The sequence below is a fragment of the Mus caroli genome, unplaced genomic scaffold, assembly GCF_978045245.1.
Source record: "Mus caroli unplaced genomic scaffold, Mus_caroli_1 scaffold_13, whole genome shotgun sequence".
NCBI classification, from domain to species: domain Eukaryota; kingdom Metazoa; phylum Chordata; class Mammalia; order Rodentia; family Muridae; genus Mus; species Mus caroli.
In genome coordinates, this window is record NW_028227268.1 from 44617810 (window position 1) to 44639010 (window position 21201).

At 50.0% G+C, this 21201-nt stretch overlaps 1 protein-coding gene across 5 annotated transcripts; it reads right to left on the reverse strand.

Annotated features, from left to right (window-relative positions):
* Positions 1-853: 853 nt before the first annotated feature.
* Positions 854-21131, reverse strand: Flot2 (flotillin 2). 5 transcript variants are annotated; one of them, XM_021176198.3, is made up of 12 exons: positions 20956-21123; positions 11753-11834; positions 8037-8120; positions 6463-6553; positions 5447-5570; positions 3959-4077; positions 3738-3851; positions 3518-3637; positions 3225-3439; positions 2629-2812; positions 2194-2343; positions 854-2093 (listed from the first exon to the last, which is right to left on the reverse strand). In XM_021176198.3, exons 1-12 carry the CDS (start codon positions 21002-21004, stop codon positions 2055-2057), a joined length of 1371 nt encoding a protein of 456 aa, XP_021031857.1. In that variant the 5' UTR covers positions 21005-21123; the 3' UTR covers positions 854-2054. The 5 variants fall into 5 exon arrangements, with proteins under 5 accessions (XP_021031857.1, XP_021031859.1, XP_021031858.1 ...); XM_021176200.3 differs by lacking the exons at positions 6463-6553; positions 8037-8120 and adding an exon at positions 7867-7957 and having other exon boundaries at positions 20956-21131; XM_021176199.3 differs by lacking the exon at positions 8037-8120.
* Between the last annotated feature and the right edge of the window lie 70 nt (positions 21132-21201).

The following is a 21201-nucleotide window of genomic DNA, read 5'->3' on the forward strand; positions in this document are numbered from 1 at the left end:
CACCTTTCTGCAGGGTCCTGGAATTGGAACTCTGACAGTCAGGATTTTATGAAAGCAGTTTGACCACAAACCACCTCCGAAGCCCCATGTGCATGTGTGTGATATGTCTGTGTGTATGTGTGATGTATGTGCAGGTGCATGCACCCTTTATTACTCTGCCTTATTCCATTGAGAGTTCTTTTTGGCTAGGCTGACTGTCCGAAATCTCCAGCAATCCTATCTCTGCCCTAGTCTACACTGGTTCCAGGTGTGTGTGGATATACTATGTTTTTATGTGGGTGCTGGGGATGAGAACTCAGGTCCCCGTGCTTGCGTAGCAACTGCTCTTACCCACACAATCATCTCCCTAGCCCTACTCTTGTTTTTACATTAAGAAATCTTGCCGGATGTGGTGGCGTATGTCTGTAATCCCAGCATTAGGAAAGCAGGAGGAAAATGGAGTTCAAGGCCAGATATATTACATAGCAAACTTGAGACCAGCATGGGCTGCATGAGACCCTGTCTCAAAGCAAACCCCTCACAGATTACTGAGGCCTTCAAGATTAAGTTGTTTACCAACAACAAAACTAAAATTTAACTTAGAATACAGGCATCCCTATCAGAGTTCATGCTCTTAAGCCCGAGAATCGGGCTGTACTGCTGAGCAGACTCAGGACTGGCTGAGGACCTGTTACCCACTCTGCATCCTCCGCCCCCTTGCCTCAGTGCCAAGGTCAGTCTCTACTGAGGGCAAGGCCAGTGTGCTGATGCCTCCCAGTGGCAAAGGAAGGAAAGAGCAACCCTGATGCCAAAGTGATTATGTGGCTGTTTCTTGGTCCCTACTTTCTCTCCTCACAGAATATACGATGAAAGGTGTGGGTATAAGAGATCTTTATTTTCACCAGAGGGGGACAGGCAGTGGGGTAGTGCAACATCCAAATCCCGGACCAGACATGCAGCATTCACATGCAGAACAGCTACACAGGCTGGGCAGGGCCAGGGGTGGGGACGGGGCCCACGGGACACCCTTGTATCCCTACTAGGATACCAGGGCATTGGCCTCTTCTGCCACCAGTGGTGCAAAGGTATAGAATATTTAACTGCTTCCCATGGCTAGAACCCCATTATGCTGGCCAAGAAGAAAATGGCATTGAGGGAATGAGGTTTGGCCAGTCTACAGCACTTGATTCTCTTAGGGTTAGCACAGCTCTGGCCCCCTGGGAGAGCTCCATGCACTAGCAGGAAGAAGGCCTATAAACCTTACTTGTCCCCAACAGAGCTAGACATTGAGCCCAGAAAGACTTACTGGGGTCAGACTAAGACCACCCACCAATCAAGGACAAGCCAAGGGAGGGTGTCCCTGAGCACGAGCAGGGCCTCCTAAGGCAGTAGGAAGCTGAGGAAGCTGCTATAGACAGGAGGCCTTGCTTCTGTGCCTCCGTGATGGTGCAGGGGACAGGGGCAGGTATGACAGCAGGCCTGGGCCTCGGCGTGTCAAGGGCATTACTCTAGGGCCAATAGGCCATGGCCACTCAGGCCTCAAAGGGCAAGAGCGTGTGGGTTGTGGGCTTCCCGCAACAGCGTTCAGCACTCGGAGATTCAGACCAGGAGAGAGGAGAGTGGGTGTCCTACCCAGGACCCTCGTACCCATGCTGGGCTCTGCCAGGGCCAGGGAGGACAGACAGATACATGTAGAACTTGAAGGCACCAGGATTCTGAGGAGCAGCGAGGCCACTCCTCACAGACAGACAGTGATTATCATACACAACTTCAACTTCAGTTAAAGTAGATGATGTGTGTGAAGTTGGGGAGAAAGGGGAGAGATAGCCAGAGGAAGAGGCACATATGGCAGATGAGGAGACAGGCTGGATGAAGGTGGTAATTAATGTGAGGGCATGGGAGAGAGGAAGGCAGACAGGAGAGAAGGGAAGATAGCCAGAGATGGCCTGAACCTGCAGCACTTCTGGTCCCTACAAAATAAGGCACCAGAGTCAGAAATGTTCTCGCTGTTCCTGTGACGTTAAAACAGGCGCTGGAAGGGCAGGCAGCTGCTGGAGGCTGAGTGTGCAGGAGCCTCACACCTGTGCACCAGTGGCGTTCTTGATCAGGGGTATCTGCAAGGATGACAGATGGTGAGGGCTACTGCCTTGAAGCCACCAGCCTCTCCAGTCTAGGCTGTCTAGGGATTCCCACCACCGCTAGGAAGGTGAATACCTTTGAAAGGTCCACACCGGTGAGGGCGTGCACAGAGGCTGGCAGTTCTGCTAGCAGCCGGTTCACTTCTGATGTCACCTTGCTGTTGTCCCCACTGAGAACCACAATCTCATCGACTTTTGTCAGGGGCGCGGAGATCTTGGCAGCAATCTAGGAGATGGAGTGTTTGGAGGGTTTAGTGAGAGACTCTGCTTGCCTGTCCATCCCACTTCTCCACTCCATGTTCCACACACCCAAAGCAATGCAGGCAGCAAGGGATGGCTGCAGACAGCCTGGGTCTGCAGGAGGGATCCTGCCTACCTGCTGAGGGTTTTCCTCACACCCTCCTGATGAGTGTGGAGGTTACCCACTGGGCCCAGAGAGATCCTGGCACTTGCCATTGGTCAAGCAAGGAGACTAACTCTGAGTGCAAGCTTGGGTGGGAAGGAACCTCACCTGGGGCAGGGCCTCCAGCACCAAGGCCATCTTGGCTGCATCCCCATACTTCTGGTAGGCCTCAGCTTTAAGCTTCATCCGCTCAGCCTCGGCCTTGCCCATTGCCTCAATGACTGCTGCCTCTGCCTCTCCGATTTTGCGAATCTTCTCAGCTTCTGCTTGTGCCAAGAGGACTTGCTTCACCCTGAGGGAGCCCAGGACACGCAGTTCAGTTAAGAGATGCTGGTGCCTTGAAATCTTACCTGGGGCCCAGCGCCCAGCATACCCTTCAACTCCGTTCTGATGGCCGTTAGGGATGGGAGACATTTGAAGGTGATGCTCTGTCCTGTTAGCTCTTGTGGAACACAAGCCACTAGTTCCCAACTCCAAGTGGGAAGGGTCTAACCACAAGGCCCCCTGTGCTAAGCACTATCCCAAGGAGCCCTGGACTCTTAACTTATTGAACCTCCCAGACGACATGCCTGGGGGCTTATCTGCTTTGTAGAAAGGATCAGACTTGGACAAAGGGATTGCATAGCTTCCAAGCTGTAGTGGGGCAGTGGAGAGCTCTCCTGACAGAGGCCTGACCAGCCTGCCTCCTGGGCCCAGGCTCTCACTTTTCGCCCTCAGCGATCTGCTGGATGCGGTGGGCCTCAGCCTCTGCAGGGCGGCGCACGGTGGCAATGAGCTCCTTGTCCGTGCGGAGGATCTCCTGAGCCTCCACAGCGATCTGCTTCTTGCGCTGTACGACCTCAATCTCAATCTCTTCCTGCCGGATCTTCTGTTGCTCTCGGGCCCCTTGCAGCTCATAGGCCAACTGGGCCTCAGCTGTCTGGAGCAGGAGGATTGGCATGTGAGAGGGCAGTCAGTACACCCTGAGTCCTATGCCCGGGGACCTCTGGCTTCTCACCTTGATGTTGACCTCCTCACTGAAGGCTGACTTTTGAAGCTCAAAGGCTCTCTTAGAGTCAGCGATCTTGGTGTCTGCCATGAACTTCACATCCAGCATCTCCTTCTTGCACTCAGCTTCCTGGGGATAGCAAGGGTATAGTGAGGATTAAACTGAGGGACCACAGCCCCATCAACCCAGAGGTCCCTGCCCGAAGGCGTGAAAGGGAAACGCTGCATACCCGGATGCCTGCGTCCCGTTCTGCCTCTGCCACACCGATGTCTGCATCTCTCTGCACCACAGCAGTCTGTGTCTTGCCCAGGGAGCTCAGATAGTCTACTTTGTCATAAACATCCTAAGGAAGGAAGGGGGCCATTTGTCCTAGGGAGCAGCCGTAAGGACAGAGGGCATCCCTCCCATCTCCCAGGCGCACCCAGGGTCGGCCCCACTCCTATCCCTCACCTTGATGGTGAAGCTGAGGATCTCGATGCCCATGCGGCCGACATCGGGGGCCGCCACTTCCCGCACCAGCTTGGCAAACTGGTCTCGGTCCTGATAAATCTGTTCTACAGTCAGAGTCCCTGAGGGACAGAAAGATGGTAAGCCAGTCTCCAGAGGCCTAGCCAGCTGAGAAAGGGAGGGAGTGTCTGAGGGCAAGCCTGAGTGCACGCAAGGGGCAAGCAGTCTGAGCTGGATCTTCCTGGGCTTCTTTCTTTTAACCCTGAGCTGCTTCGTGCTGAATGAGCAAATATGTCCCCAGCAGTACCGACACCCGAGCAGTCTGCCATCTGCCGCTTCAACGACCTCCTGCTCAAGTTCTCACTTAAAAGAATTCTCAAAATAAATACATTTTATTTATTTTTAATGTGCATTTAATTTAAACTTTAAGTAATTTATTTACTTTTATTTTATGTGCATTGATGTTTTGCCTGCATCGGGTAGTTTATGTCTGTGTGAGGGTGTTGGATCTGCAGGAACTGGAGTTACAGATAGGTGTGAGCTGCCATGTGGGTGCTGGGAATTGAACCCAGGTCCCCTGGAGGAGCAGCCAAGTGCTCTTAACCACTGAGTCACCTCTCCAGCTCCTAAAATTTTTATTAGTATTGTTTTTGTATGTTTGTATGTATAGGTGCACATGTGTGTTCAGGTGCCTAAAAAGGCAAGAGGTCAACACTGAGTGTCACACCTCAGGCACAGTCTACCTTGTTTTTTGAGATAGGTTCTCAAAAAGTCACCATAAAGTGACTATAAAGTGACTGTTTTTTTTTGTTTTGTTTTGTTTTGAAAGGGTTTTTCCATGTAGCTCCAGCTGTCCTGGAAATTGCTCTGTCGACCAAGCTGACCTCAAATTCACAGAGCTCCACTTGCTTCTGCCTCCCGACTGCTGGGTTTAAAGGTGTGTACCACCACTCTCAGCATGTGTCCTCTTACACTTAGGTTCTGGGGCTAGAGAAATGGTTCAGAGGTTAAGAGCACTGGCTGCTCTTCCAGAGGACATGGGTTCAATTCCCAGCAGCCTGATGGGGGTTCACAACCATCTGTAATGGGAACTGAGGTCCTTTTCTGGTGTGCATGAAGACAGCACTCATACACATAAAATACATAAATAAATAAATCTTTAAAAAAAACCCAAAAACCCTTGGGTTTTGAGGATGGAACCTGGGGTCCTCTTGCTTGTAGGCAAGCACTTTACCATCTGAACTATTTCCCCAAGTCTACCTCTTTCTTTCCTTCTTTTTCTCTTCCTTTCTTTTTTTTCTTCTAGCACTGGGGATTAAACCCAGGGCCTTTTGTATGCTAAGCTTTATCATTGAACTATACCATCAGTCCACTTTGAGTTTTGAAATTAAAAACTAGAAAAATGTTTTACTCAAACCTCAGTGGGACAGACTCCCAGCCCCACCATGCACATGTTCCTGGCCCTGACTCAGAGTCTGGGCGGGGCCTCACCTAGGATAGAGCGTAGATGCCCCTCCAGGGTCTGTAGTACGACGTTCTTAATGTCCTGTACGTTCTTGCCCAGGAACTGTTCACAGGCTACAGCCAAGAGCTCCTTCTCTGTCATGATCTTCACCTGTTGAGGACACAGAGGCACCTGAGCCAGCTGGATGGCAGATGGAGGCCCCAGCCCCCGGGATGCAGGGGCTGGCAGTCTTGTCTGCCCCTCTTAGATCTGCTGGCCCTGGAGCTGCAAGGGGACTTCTGAGAGCCCTGGAGGGAGATCTGCAGCACAGGAAGCTCCTACAGCGAGGATTCTATTTTCACTGGCCCTGATTCCCTCACACTTGGGGCTCATCTTCCCACTCCTCCAGTCCACTGCCCCCACACTACCCACCTTTTCCCGCCTTCCTACAGAGGGGAGACCCTCAGGCTTAGGGGCAGCGAGTATGAAAAGGACGCAGACAGGCAAATGGAGTTGCAGAGAGTAGACAGGATAGGAGACAGGATGCAACCCACAGTGTCTCTGCCTCCGCAGGTGTTGTCAACTCCCGTGTCAGAGACTATAACAGGTAGAACCTCACTGCCCTGTGAAGGTGAGGTGGCTTAGGGTGGTACCCCCTCCCAGGCCCCAGCTGAGGGAGAGGAGCTGCAGCCTCTGACTCCTGGAAGGCTTAGAGGAGGCCAAGCTGCCTCTGCCTCACAGAAGCCACCCAGGAAACAAGGAAGGCCTGAACCCTGTGCTCTGCTGTGTCCGATGCCTGTAAAAAATGAGTGTGGGTTAGTGAGGCAGGAGCCCTCAGCACCGGTTTTGTCTTGAGAGGGCCACTGAGGAGAGAAAGTGTCTGTTAGTTCTGCTGGGTGGCCAAGGGGCCAAGTGGGCATGTTCCAATGATGATGATCCTGCAGTAGAGGTGACAGGAGTTTGAGAGAGACATCCCCTGGTTGGTGTCCTCTCCTCCCCCCAAACCCCAGTATGGGGACGAGGCACCTCAATGGACATGCGTGGGGCTGCTGAGTTACTATACCTGGGCGACACCCGTCACAGTTAAAGCTACCCCCTCGGCCGTCTCTACGTCCTCACAGCGGGGCTGCAACGTCATAATCTCTAGGGAAATCCTGCCAAGAAATGCAAAACAGGGGCATGGGTCTAGGGGCCCAGGGCTTGGGGTGTGGAAGGGTCCAGTACCTCACTGCCCCAGCTGGGACAGACCAAAGTATAGAGGAGTCTTCAGAGATATGTAGCTGGCTGTGTGTGCAAAGATCATGAGGGAGGGCAGGGTAGGAGCAGGTGGCTCTAGGGGAAGTAGGAAAGGGGGTGGCATATGTGTGCATATGTTCTCTGTTCATCATCCTGGCTTGAACCGTGAGTAAAACAAGCAAGAGGCTATGGTGGTGCTCTGGGGCCGCTGGGGACAGGGAGAGCCTAGGCTGTAGCAGTGACTGTGTGTCCTAAGACAGAAAGCAGGTACTGGGACTCCAACTGTCATGAAGGGTGTGCATGGGTGTTATCTGAGTGTTGCCCAGGGGTCCCTACTTACTCCTTAGATACTCAATACCCCTGGGAGGCTATCTAGAAACTTCTGCTAATTATTGGGCAGGCATGCTGAGGGTATGCCCATTGCTAGGCCAATATATAAATACCCCTACACTTGCTCCTTGCCAGGGAAGCTGTCTGGTCTCTTTCCCCTGGTGGGGGCTATGACTTGAAGGCCACCTTTTGGTATTGGGCCTAGGCAGGTCACATGGGGAATGCAGGCTGGGGTTACACTAGCATATTGATTCTAGAAAGAGCTGTTGTGTACCAACAACCCAACTACTCATTGTCTACCTAAGCTTGAAAGGTGCCTGGGCACTGTCAGAGGGTTCAGGTATAGTGATGGTGGAGGCAGCAATGGGGTTGCTGAGGGAAGGCCAGTGGGGAAGGAGGTTCTCCTTCCTTCCTGGCGGGCTGGAGTTTAGCCTGAGAAGGCTGCAGGACAATTAGTGTTGAGGAAAAGGAAGGGCAAGGTATTGTTTAAACTTCTCCAGCCTGGGGAGGTGCTAGTCAGTGCTCTTGGGGCTTCTGATGTCAGAGAGCCGACGACACGTGAAGTGAGGACACTGGGAATCTGCACAGCACAGGCAAAGCCCTTGGAACTGCTTAGCAATCTAGCTAAGAACAGACTCACCAGCTATGGATGCATGGTGCCCACTGGGTGACCTGGCAGAACTTCCAGAATCCCTTGATGTTCTCTACTTGTAGTCTTAAGGGGCAGTGGCAAGGAACCTAGAGAACCTGCCTGAATCTACCCTGGCCCCCGGGCAGCAGCGAGGAGGGAGTGGAGGGAGGCACACACTCGGGAGGAGAGTCCATCCGGCTTCTGCCTGCCAGGCCCCGCGGGGCAGGAAGAGAAAGTTAGACATAGAGGAGGAAGCAGGTGAGTTATTACCTGTGCAACCCCTGTTACGAATAGCGGGACCCCCTCCGACGTCTCAATATTCTCACAGCGACACAGGATGGTCATAACCTCCAGAGACAGTCTGAGGAGCAGCCGGGGCATAGGGAAAGGTAGGGGCAGGAAGGGTGGGAAGGGACACAGTAAACACACACAGTGGTTACCAGATAAGCACTGATGCCTGATATACTGCCGTACGGTGTGGTGCTCTCAGTATTTCCACCCACCCAGGCCAGCACAGTCTCAGGCTGTAAGAGAACACAGGTACCCCCATGCTGGCTTGAGGCTTTCTAGCCTCTTGTCTCTAATCCTCTCCATGGAGGAGCTGCTGGGCTGGGGGAGAAGTCTGCTAGTGTCCAGAGCCAGGAGGCCTATGAGCAGGCACCCAGGTTGCAACAGCATCATTCTTCCAAGACATTCCTGCCACAATCTAGGGAATTCAGCCTTATCTCCACCCTCCTAACACAGGAAAACCTGTTGCCAGAAATTAGGATGAAGTCGCTACTCTGGGAATTAATAAGCTGTGGCAAGCAAATATTTGGGGTATAGACCCTCAAGGTTGGGGTTAATATCACTTAAAAAAATTTAGATCCAGGAAACCCCAAAGAAAGTTTGGGATATCTGACTGGGAAAGGAGATTAAAGAAGGCTGGGGAAGAGAGAGTACTTAGGCCAGAACAGTCACAGGGGTGGACCTGGAATTCCAAAGGTGGCCACGGACAAAGAAAAGAGTACTAGCTAAGAAAGCAAGTATGTTGGTGGCCCAGGCCTTTAATCCCAGCCCTCAGGAGGCAGGTGGATCTCTGAGTTTGAGGTCAGAATGATCTACAGAGTGTGTCCAAGGACAACCAGGGCCACACAGAGAATCCCTGTCTCATGATGGGGTGGGGAACCAACCAACCAACCAACCAACCAAAAACTAAAGCAAGCAAGAATAAAAGGTGCCTGTAGGCTGTTGCTCACTCCAGCCAGTAAGTATAGGGCAGTGGTGTAGGCAGAGGCAGGCCATAGGTAGTGTGAATGGGCTCCTTAAACCCAAGGAGGAGAAAGCAGAGGCTGAGAGTAATGGGGCAGAAGCAGGCAGATGGGATGGAAAGGCTGGAGAGGGACAGGCAACACAGAACTCCCATCTCATTGGTGGGAGAGGCTGGGTTCATAGCTGCAGCCTGGGTCTCTAGCCATGCAAACATTGCCTTCATCTGACCCCTTAACACTAGCCCTCCTAGGCCTAAGAGTACCTTTTACATTTTTATTTTTAGTGCTAGCAATGGAACCCAGGGCCTTGTACATGCTTGACAAATGCTAAACCACTTTACCCCAGTTTGACCTGGCTCAGACAGGAACCCACCAGAGCTTTCTTCTGGGAAAGGAGAGAAGGGAACAGGAGGGGGTGGGGGAGGGAGGGAAACAGGAAGAAGGGGAGGCTGCAGCTCAGAGGCCAGAAGTGAAAGAATTACTCAGAAAAGGGGCAGAGAGCTGCTCATACAAGGGCCTCAGGAACGCTGAGGAGGCTGCTGCAGAGAAAAGCAAGAGGATTCTCTGAGCCTGGGGAAGAATGGCTGACACCATAGCCGGGTCACATATACCATGGCTATGGAAAGTTCTTCAAAGTGAGGCTGAGTTAGATGTCTGAGTCTCTTCTCTGTTTTTAAAGACTTTTAAAATTTATTTTTATGTGTACAAGTGTCTGCCTGCAAGTATGATATGTACCATGCGTGTGCCTGGTTCCTGAGGGGATGAGAAGAGGGCATCAGACCCCTGGGGCTAGAGTTATAGATAGTTGTGAGCTGCTATGTGGGTACTGGGAACTGAAGTTGGGTCTTCTGCGAGAGCAACGAGTGCTCTTTACCACTGCGTCAAATCTCCCCTCCCCTGCTTTTCTGAGATAGAGTCTATAGCATAGCCTGCCAACTGAGAACTCTCTAGCCCAACTCTACTGAACTTTAGATCTTTCCTCGTGAATACGCCACTTCTTTAGGCTAGGGAAGTAAAGGTGCCAGGCTATGGAGATGTCCCAGGGGGAAGCGCGGGTGAAGACTGTTCACATGGAGGGAGTATGCTGAACTTGAGGTCAGCCTCATTCCAAGAATGAGGTGTAAACCCCTCAGCTTTCACTCCCTACCTGTCAGGGAGGCCCAGCCTTCCTGTCTTGGAGCTCTGTGGGGGCAAGAACTAGAAGTGGGAGATGTGAGATGTGGAGGACACAGGGCCATTGGCCTAACAACTGCTACCCACACAGCACCCATTTCTGGCCAAGTCCAGCTGTTAGAGCCTGATGTGTGGGTTCTTTGGAAGCTGTTCCCGTGTCTTCTGGCAGGCCAGGTGCTATCCAGGTGTGACAAAATGATTATGACACTGTTGACCTTGGGAAACAAGAGTCCTGCCGGATCCCTTAGGTGAGAAAGCTAAGGTGAAAGGAGAAGACAGGAGAGTGGAAAGGGGTTCCTGGGAATCAGTGATTGTCACCCTTCACATCCCTCAACCTTAGTATGCCCCAGACACCAACAACCTCAAGCACCAGCAACTTCATGCAGACATGGGGCTCTTTGCTGACCAGTCGGATCTGGGTGGAGCCCTGTATTTCACCATGAGGAAGGGGGTACTGATAGATTGGTGGCTGGAATGCTTCTGGACTGTGGGTATTGAGGGAGCAGGGGAGGCAGTACTCGGCCCTGTGCTGAACTCTGGAGGCACCAGCAGGGCCAGCTAGAAGTGGGCACTCTGGGAGCTGAAACTTCCCTACCTTTATCAGGTTTCAGTCTGGAGACTTTCCATACTGACTTAGGATTCCAAACTGTCTTGGCAGGCCCCAGCAGGAATTTCTTACACCCCTAGACCCTGCTCTAACCCACCGTTATAGATCATGTCTGGCTGTACATCCATTATGACTCTTGCCCTCATCAGAATTGTCTCAAGGCTCGTACAGGAGAGGATGTATGTAGGTTCTGCCTGATGATGTTTCCTCCTTCCGTATACTCCTTTCAGATAGGGTACAATTAAGACTTTTGTGTGTGCACTGTTTTGAGACAGGGTCAGGTTGGTCTCAAACTAGCTGAGGCTGGCCTTGAACTGATTCTCCTGCCCTGGCTTTCCAAGTGCTTAGGATTACAACCATACGCCACCAAGTTTGGTATAATAAGATGTTTTGTGTCAGGGTCTTTCTGGGTGTGCCAACCAGGACTGGAGCCCTGTAGCTCAGGCTGGTGTTTTGTTTACAGCAACCCTCCACCTCAGCCCTCCTGAATGCTAGGGCTGCAGACATAAGCCTGGGAAGACGTCCCGAGGAACGGAGCTAGAATACAGAACAGAAGACTCCGCCTGGGTATGGCTCTGCAGTCTTTGACACAGAAGCAGGGCCACTTCAATTGGAAAGAACACTCAGTAACGAGGGGCTTGGGGTAGGAGTGAGGAAGGAGGAGCTTTGTCGGTTGTTTTCTGTCAACCTGACACAAACCTAGATATATCTGTAAATTGAGAAAATGCTTTCATAGACTGATCTATGTGGGTGGGTCCAGCTCTGCATCAGTTCCTGCCTTGAGTTCCTGCCCTGATTTCTTCAGTGATGGAGTATGACCTAAAAGCTGTAAGCAGAAAGACTTCCCGTCCTTTCTAAGTTGCTTTTGGTCATGGTGTTTTATTATTATCACAAAAACCCAACTAAGACAGACCCACAGGACAGACCTTCCTGATGTGTGCTCCCTGCACCCTGAGCAACCCCTTTTTGTTTGTTTCTCCTCATGGGGGCCTTCTCGTGCCAGATGGAGGGTGGGATGGGGATGGGAGATGCTCAATCTGGCTATGTGGTGAAGGGAATGGGCCCACTGGAAACCCCTCTTTCTTGCCCACCAGGATGAAAGATTCCCAAGCCCCTAGACCCTTACCTCTGAGTGTCTGAGATACACCACCAGGCCCAAGCCCAGCCTCCAAACACATACTGTTTGTAGTCAGAACCACAACAGCCTCCTGGGAAGCAAAGGAAACCACTGTCGGTCAGTCAGTCCTTGGGGCTATTGCTCTCCATCCGCTCGTAACAACTTTGGCCCATTTTACATATTAAAAATTGTGTTCAAATCACAATTAGTTGTGTGTGCATGAATGTGTGCCACAGCCTGTGTGTGTGAAGTCAGAGGAAAGTTTGAGGAGGTTAGCTCATTTCTTCCACCACGTGGGTGGGTTCTGGGGAGCTAACTCAGGTTATCAGGCTTGGTGGCAAGCACCTTTACCTGCTCACTGAGTGGGGCTGTCTTGGAAATATAAACTTGAAAAGTCCAGGCTGGCCTTGAACTCTCAATGATCTTGCCTTAGCTACCTGAAGGATGAGTTATAGATATAAAACATCATGTCTGGCTTTCTTTTTTTTTAATTTTTGAATCTAGGGCTTACTATGTAGCCCAGGCTATCCTAAATCTTCCTGCTTCTTACAAGTCTGTGTACCACTATACCCAGCTTAACTCTGGCCTTGACTTGCTCTGAGAGTTGACAACAGTTACTGTTGGTTACCAGGTGCTATGATTACACATAAATACAAGTTCTCAGGGACTTAGAACCTAGTTTTTAAGACAGCCAATTTGCAGCTGGGCATGGTGGTGTACACCCAGTTTCAAAAGCAAAAACAAGCCGGTGGTTTATTCAGCTTACACTTCCCCGTTGCTGTTCATCCCCAAGGGAAGTTAGGAACTCAAGCAGAGGTCATGAAGGATGTTGCTTACTGGCTTGCTTAGCTTGCTTTTTTTTTTTTAAGAGTTATTTTATGTATATGAGTACACTATAGCTGTCTCCAGACACACCAGAAGAGAGCATTGGATGTGATTACAGATGACTGTGAGCCATCATCTGGTTGTGATTGCTGTGAACTTAACTCCTGACCTCTGTTTGATCCGGCCCAAAGATTTATCAATTATTATATTAAGTACATTGTAGCTGTCTTTAGACACACCACCATGTAGCTGCTGAGATTGAACTTAGGAGTTTGGAAGAGCAGTCAGTGTTTTCCAGCCCGCCAGCTTTCTTTCTTTTTTTTTTTTTTTTTTTTTGGTTTTTTGAGACAGGGTTTCTTTGTATAGCTCTGGCTGTCCTGGAACTCACTTTGTAGACCAGGCTGGCCTCGAACTCAGAAATCCGCCTGCCTCTGGCTCCTGAGTGCTGGGATTAAAGGCGTGCGCCACCACGCCCGGCTTTGCTTTCTTATAGAACCCAAGACTACCAGCCCAGGGATGGCACTGCCCACAATGGGCCCTCCCACCCTGGATCACTAATTGAGAAAATACCTTACAGCTGGATCTCATCGAGGCCTTTCCTCAACTGAAGCTCCTTTCTCTGTGATAACTCCGGCCTGTGTCAAGATGACACACAAAACCAGCCAGTACACAAACCAAACCAGACCCTGGGGCTGGGGCTTAGAATGCTTGCCTGGCATGCACAAGCCCTAGGTTTGAATCCCAGCACTGCATAAACTAGGTGTAGTGGTGTACACACAGGCAAGCACACAAACACACACAAATGTACAAGGGTGGTGGGGATATAGCTCATGTGCAAGGACCTGGGTTTTTTTTCTGACATTGGAATAAACAGATTCATATAAGCCATGTTTAAAGTGCTCAACAACCACATGTGGCTAGTGGTTGCCATTTTGTGTACCATATAAATATATTTCCATCTGTGCAGGGAGTTTTCTTGAGTAAGAATTCTCCAGAAACTAAGGCTGTAGTAGAGTGCTTAACATGCAGAACTCCAGGCTCAATCCTATAGCTAAAAAGAAGCCAAGAAAGACCAACCATGTTTTTGTGTGTTTTTTTTTTTTTTTTTTAATTGCAGAACTTGGTAGATAAAGGTAGGCAGTCTCTGTGAGTTCCAGGCCAGCCAGGTCTATCATAATGGGACTCTGACTTTAAAAACAAAACCCCTGCACCAGCAGTTACACACTTGCATCAGCCATGTGCTTTGTTTGGGTTACTGCAAGGAACACCCACTCTGTTTCCCTTACTTCAGTATCTTCCTCCTTGAGCAAAGCGACGTCTATTTCTGTTCTGTTTTATAGTTATTGGTGATGGTTGTGGTGCTGATTAGACAGGTCTCCAGAGACAATATAACCCATTACAAAAAAACAACCTAGGCCCTTGCCCTTGGGAGGCAAACATCCTAAAATTGTCATGAAAACCCGTTTTCTTTTCTTTTTTTTGTTTTTTGTTTTTTTCGAGACAGGGTTTCTCTGTATAGCCCAGGCTGTCCTGGAACTCACTTTGTAGACCAGGCTGTCCTGGAACTCAGAAATCCACCTGCCTCTGCCTCCCGAGTGCTGGGATTAAAGGCATGTGCCACCACGCCCGGCTGATGCCCTCTTCTGGTGAATCTGAAGTCAGCTACAGTATACTTATGTATAGTAATAAATCTTAAAAAAAAATGTAAGAATTTGCAAAGGCTGTGGGACTTTTAACGTTATTTAGATCTTGGGGATGAATAAGAAATTAAGAGTTGAGACTTCATAGTGATGTGTTTGTGTGTCAACTTGATAGAAGCTGGAGTTATCACAGGGAAAGGAGCCTCCCTTGAGGAAATGCCTCCATGAGACCCAGCTGTAAAGCATTTTCTCAATGGTGGGAGGGCCCACTGCGGATGGTGCCATTCCTGGGCTGGAAGTCTTGCGTTCTATAAGAAAGTAGACTAAGCAAGCCAGTAACATCCCTCTATCACATCAGCTCCTGCTTCCTGATCTGCTTGAGTTCCAGTCCTGACATCCTTTGGTGATGAACAACAATGTGAAAGTGTAAGCTGAATAAACCCTTTCCTCCCCAGCTTGCTTCTTGGTCATGATGTTTGTGCAGGAATAGAAACTCTGACTAAGACAGTTTGTTCTGGTTGGTTTTAGGCAGGGTTTTACTATATAGACCTATTTGGTTTGTAACTTGCTATGTAGACCAGGCTGGCCTCAACGAGGGGACCTGCCTTCTGAGCACTGAGATTAAGGTGTGCGTCGACATTCCCAGCTTTCCTCCCAAGATTTATTTTTATTTATGTGTATTGTGCACTCGAGGGCAGGCATCCACAGAGGCCAGAGATTATCATATCCTTAAGAACTGGAGTGACAGGCAGTTGTGAGCTGCCTTATATGGGTGGGTGCTGAGAACCAAAATCTGGTTCCCTTTAGGAGCAAAAAGTGCTCTTAACCACTGAACCATCTCTCCATCCCCCTCAACCCACTGCCCGACCCCCTCCCCCCTTCTGAGATAGGCTTTCACTTCGGCTCAGTTTGTCCTTGACCTCTTAACCAGTGCTAACTCTGTTTTTCTGGAGTGGAAAGACCTATCCATGGGGCTGCTTTCCAAGATAAGCACTCAGGAGCGTCTCTGCCCTGGGAGGTGTTGTAAGAGAGGCCTCTGAGGACAGGCAGTTACTCTGAATCCCAAACCATCTTGGGATCAAATGAAATTGGAAGAGGGCCAAAAAAAAATCACAGCTCCTGTATCTTCTGTTTCTGGTCAGGGTTGGTACATGGTCACCTTTGACCAAGCTCTAGGGGACTTCTCAAATACACTGTGGGAATGGGCAGTACCCGTGGGGGACCAAATGGGACAGGATGGTGGGTGTGTGCCCTTTACCTTTCACTCAGTCTCTGACCTTGAGAACAGCCTGTCACAGTTCATGCTTGGCTATAGCCAAGGGCCACATGCCAGGTTCCCAGAGGCAGTAACAGGAAGCTCGGGCCTGGCAGGCTGCCCCTACTCCCAGCAGCCTCTTCCCCTGAAAGGGATCTCCCAGCTTCATGATTAGTTTTAGCCGGAGCACCACTGTGTGTCTGTGTGTGTACCTGTGTGTGTGGTGTCCCCTTGGCCATGCAGGCACATGTGGAGGCCAGAGGTCGACACTGGATTCTTTCCTCAACAACTTCACCTTTTTTTTTGGGGGGGGTGGGGGCACTCTTTCAGTGAACCTGAAGCTAGACTGGCCGGCTATCCTCCTGTTTGCACGAAGTTTTTTTTTTGTTTTTCAAAACAGGGTTTCTCTTTATAGCTCTGGCTGTCCTGGAGCTCACTTTGTAGACCAGGCTGGCCTCGAACTCAGAAATCCGCCTGCCTCTGCCTCCCGAGTACTGGGATTAAAGGCGTGCGCCACCACACCCGGCGAGATTTCTTGTAAAAAACTTCGTGCAGCCGGGCGTGGTGGCGCACGCCTTTAATCCCAGCACTCGGGAGGCAGAGGCAGGCGGATTTCTGAGTTCGAGGCCAGCCTGGTCTACAAAGTGAGTGCCAGGACAGCCAGGGCTACACAGAGAAACCCTGTCTCGAAAAACCAAAAAAAAAAAAAAAAAAAGAAATCTCTGCAGCCCGTTCTGTTTTTGCAACAGGGTTGTACTATGTAGTTCTAACTAGCCTGGAACTCATGGTGAGCCTATTGTCCCAGTCTCCTCAGTGTTGAGATTACAGGTATGAAACACCATGCCCAGTTAATGAAAACTTTTAAGCTGGGCGTGGTGGTGCACGCCTTTAATCCCAGCACTCGGGAGGCAGAGGCAGGTGGATTTCTGAGTTCCAGGACAGTCTGGTCTACAAAGTCAGTTCCAGGACAGCCAGGGCTATACAGAGAAACCCTGTCTCAGGGGGGGGGGGGGGGACTACAAAACAAACCAAAAACAACAACAACAAAAAACCCTTTTTAACATTCCAGCTGTATCTAAGGATTCATTATAAAAATGTCTACAAACCCATCAACTTGGACACCTGAGAAAACATTGTAAAGGTAACATTTTAAGGCAGGATTTTATGGTGCCTGGTTTTATGTTACACTTTTTGTTGTTTTTTGAGATAGGATTTCTCTATGTAACAAGCTCTGGATGTCCTAGACTCACTCTGTAGACCAGGCTGGCCTCGAACTCAGAAATCCACCTGCTTCTGCCTCCCAAGTGCTGGGATTAAAGGCATGCACCACCACTGCCTGAAAGTTTTTTTTTTTTTTCCTTTTGGTTGGCTTTAGACTTTTTTAAAAAAAATGTATTTTATGTGTATGCCTGCATGTATGATGTCTGTGCACACGTGTGCAGAGCCCACAGACGCTGGAAGAGGACAATGGCTCCCCTGCTTAATTGTTGAGCCATCTCTCCAGCCTCAGGTTTGGATTTAGCATGTAGCTGCGGATGACTCTGAACTTAATTCTCCTATGTCCACCTCACAAGTGTTGGGAATCAAACCCAGGGCTTTACATTCTAGGCACGCAGTCTATCTACTGGGCCACATCTGACACTGTACTTCTTTACTAATATATTAGATAATGGGGGCTGGAGAGATGATCCAGTGATCAAAAGTACTTGTTGCTCACTTATAGAGGACCTTGGTTCAGTTCTCAGCACCTATATGGTGGTTAATAGTTCCAGAGGATCTGACACCCTCTTCTGGTTTCCCTGGGAACTGCAATCATGAGGTACACACACATACCTGGATATAAAACAAGACTTACACATTAAAAAAAAAAAAATATGATGGGCTGGAGAGATGGCTCAGAGGTTAAGAGCACTGACTGCTCTTCCAGAGGTTCCGAGATCAATTCCCGGCAACCACATGGTGGCTCACAACCATCTGTAATGGGATCTGATGCCCTCTTCTGGTGTGTCTGAAGACTGTACTTATATATAATAAATACATCTTTTTAAAAAAGTAAAAAAAAAAAAAAAAAAAAAACATTAAAAAAAACCACTTTATTTTTAAGTGCATTGGTGTTTTGCCTGCATGGATGTCTTTGTGAGGGTGCCAGATTCCCCTGGAACTGGAATTACAAGCAGGTAGGAGCTGCCATGTAGGTGCTGGGAATTGTACTTGGGTTCTCTGGAAGAGCAGCCAGTACTCTTAACTACTGAGCCATCTTTCCAGAGCTCCTTTAAAATGTTTTTTTTTTTTTTTTTGGTTTTTCGAGACAGGGTTTCTCTGTGTAGCCCTGGCTGTCCTGGAACTCACTCTGTAGACCAGGCTGGCCTCGAACTCAGAAATCCGCCTGCCTCTGCCTCCCGAGTGCTGGGATTAAAGGCGTGTACAACCACTATGCAGCATTTAAAATGTTTATTTTATTTATGTATAAGTGTTTAGTTGCAAGCACACCTGCATGCCAGAAGAGGGCATCAGATCTGATTACAAATGGTTGTGAGCCACCATGTGGTTGCTGGGAATTGAAATCAAGACCTCTGGAAGAGCAGACCGTGCTCTTAACCACTGAGCCATCTCTCTAACCCCCTAAAATATCTTTAAGGTGGGAAAATAATTTTGTGTTTTTGAGACAAGGTCTCATGTTGACTGTCTATCTTCCAGTTCTCTAAGCAGATGAGACTGACAATGAACGTCTGATTCTCCTGCTCCCTTCCCCTCAACCAAGTGCTGGGGGTAGAGACATGTTCTGGCCTTGTGCACACCAATACTCTACCAATTAAACTCCATTCCCAGTCCTAAAATGAAATTCCTGAAAGTAGAGAGAGAGAATAGTTTTGTTTTACAGAATGGAGGAGGGAGGCCGGACAACAGCAAATGAATTAACAGCCTTCTCTGGAAACAGGGCTGAGTACCTCTGGATGAACTGCAGGTCCAAGGGACACAGAGTCCAGTGTGGGCAGCTGCTCTGCTCTGTTCTCCTGAGAATCTATTCAGCTGAGGAAACTGCATCTCAAACGCCATCGTGCTATTACGTTAGGCATTATTTCTCCCCACCCCTCACATCCCAACGTCCTGTGCTCAAGGACTCTTAGCACAATCACCTCTCTCCAACCCCGCCCTCCCCCACCCCAATAGCTTCCAATCCAGCTCTGCATTGGCTCTGGAGACAGGTACAGAGTCACCCATTCCAGGGCTGCCTCTCACCCTGTAGTTGCCAGACTTTCCACAGGGCAGAACTTAAGCTTTGGTCTCCTCAACCCAGAGTCTGGGCTTCCTGAAACAAAACAGGAGAAAGTGCTGCCCAAATTTGTTTTATCTTTGAGATTTTCTTTTTATTTTATTCTGTGTGGCTTTTGGCCTGCAGGTATGTCTGAGCACATGGAATTCCTTGAGCACATGCACAAGGAATCGAGAAGAGGGTGTGTGTGCCCGGGGACTGGTGTTAGCTGTCATGTCGGTGCTGGAAATTGAAGGATGGTCCTCTCCAAGAGCAGTAAGTGTTTTTTTTTTTTTTTGACAGGGTTCTCTGTATAGCCCTGGCTGTCCTGGAACTCACTTTGTAGACTAGGCTGGTCTTGAACTCAGAAATCCACCTGCCTCTGCCTCCTGAGTGCTGAGATTAAAGGCGTGCGCCACCACGCCCAGCTGCAATGAGTGCTCTTAATGATGCCATTTCTCCAGCCCCAGACTTTGATTTAATTTAGTTATTAAAAAAAATTTTTTTTGGACAGGGTGTATATACATAGCCCTGGCTGTCCTGGAACTCTCAAAGATCTGTCTGACTCTGCCTTCCTTGTGCAGGAATTAAAGGCATGTGCAGCCACACCCAGAGGAAAAAAGTAATGTTTATTTTGTGTGTGTGTGTACACGTGCTTACAGGCTTCTTGAATTAGTTTGTTCTTTTCCTCCAACGTATGAGCCCTGGGAATTCTATACTCAGATCGTCAGGCTTGGTGTCAGTCTCCTTTGCCTGCTGAGCTTTCTACTTAGCCCCAGATTCTGATGTCTAATATCGTTATGCCTGAGGAGTGTGGCATCCTGCCTGACTGGCACCAGGTGAGTCCCCAGGGTTTGATTCCTAGCACCATAAGCACACTCACACACAATCAACAAGCTGGGGGTGGTGACTGAATGCCTGTAATCACATCATCGGGGAGGCAGCGGCAGGAAGATCACTACAAGTTCTAAGCCAACCTTGTTTACATAGTTCCAGCCAGGGGTACCAAGTCAAACCTCTCTTTCAAAACAAACACAGAGGTTGTTCAACAGTTAAGGGCACATATTCAGTTCCTAGTGCCCACGTCAAATGGCTCACAACCATCTGTAACTCCAGCTCCAAGATAATTCAACACCTGTGAGGCCTTTTCAGGTACTGTACTCACCTGTGCATGTCCACAGAGAGGTAGGCAGACGGGCACTGACACACGAACACACATACAACTTAAAAAAAAATTAACCTAAAAAGATAAACCTCAAACAAACAAACAAACACAAACTAAGTCTCCCCACCCCCCAACAAAACAAACTGGAAATTCAAGCCTACTCAAACCATTATGTGGCTCAAAAGCCATCTTTAGATATGGAGGAGGAGGGAGACAAGACTGGGCTTTAGGGTGCCAAAAGTTAGCCTCTGTGCTTTCTCTTCTGACTCCAACCAAGACTTCTGGTCTTCAACAAGATCTATTTCTCTCGCTTTAGTAGGATCCTGGTTAGGGACTGTGAGGATGTCTCAGAAAAGGGATTGATTTTGAAATCCAAACAACAACGCTGAGAGCTATGTTTGGGGCCCAGTGGATTTATTACATCTCCCCCAAGAATGGCATCTATAAGCCTTGGCTCGGGGCTTCTACCTCCCCTTTTGGCAGCCAGCCTTGTGAATTCTGCATACAGGCTGAAAATCAGTGCTGATGCTGGGAAGAGGTTACAGTTGGCAAGTTTGCATGCAACAGGGTCCTTGGTGGCTTGAGCTACCTCCTATGACATCCCAAATACACCACCTAAAAAAAATACCAGCTTTAAGGCTCCCTACGCTACAGTCCCCCCAAGCCCCATCTGGCCAAATCTAGAGCTTGCTGCATTTTGTAATCTAGAGCGGTACAGGCCACAGCCGGGTTACCCAACTGTAGAGGCCGCACCCGCGTTTGCAGGGCGGGTGATGGCAGTAATTCCTGGCAAGCCCTAGCCTGCTCGGAATTAACGGGTCTGCCTCACCCGGAAGAGAGGGGCCCGTGCCTCACGCCCCTCCCCGTCAGGCACCTGCCTTCCAGAGCTGCGAGTCCCAGCACTGGAACCCACAAACCTTAGAAGCCCCTAAACCCACCATGGAGCAGAGGAAGGGTCGAGCGCCTGAGGCCGCGCTGTCGGAGGGAGGACCGCTCTCCGGAGGGCTGGCTCAGGTGCGTCCGAGGGACCCGCACCCCACGCCGGCCCTTTCCCACCCCTCGCCTTCCCCTCACCTGAGACCACCAGCGCTTCGTTGGGGCCCACCGTGTGGCAGTTGCCCATGGCGCCGCTAGCAGGCAAGCAGGCCTTGGGTCCGCAGCGACCGGGAGGGCTGTGGTGGGTCCGCAGCACCGGCCGCGCCCAGCCTATCCCGCCTCCCCCAGCCCCGCCCGCCTGCGCCCCTCTGCGGCCGCGGCCCCGCCGGAAGTGTAGCGGCGGAGGGCGGGGCCGGCATGTGGAAAGAGGCGGGAGCCAGAGCA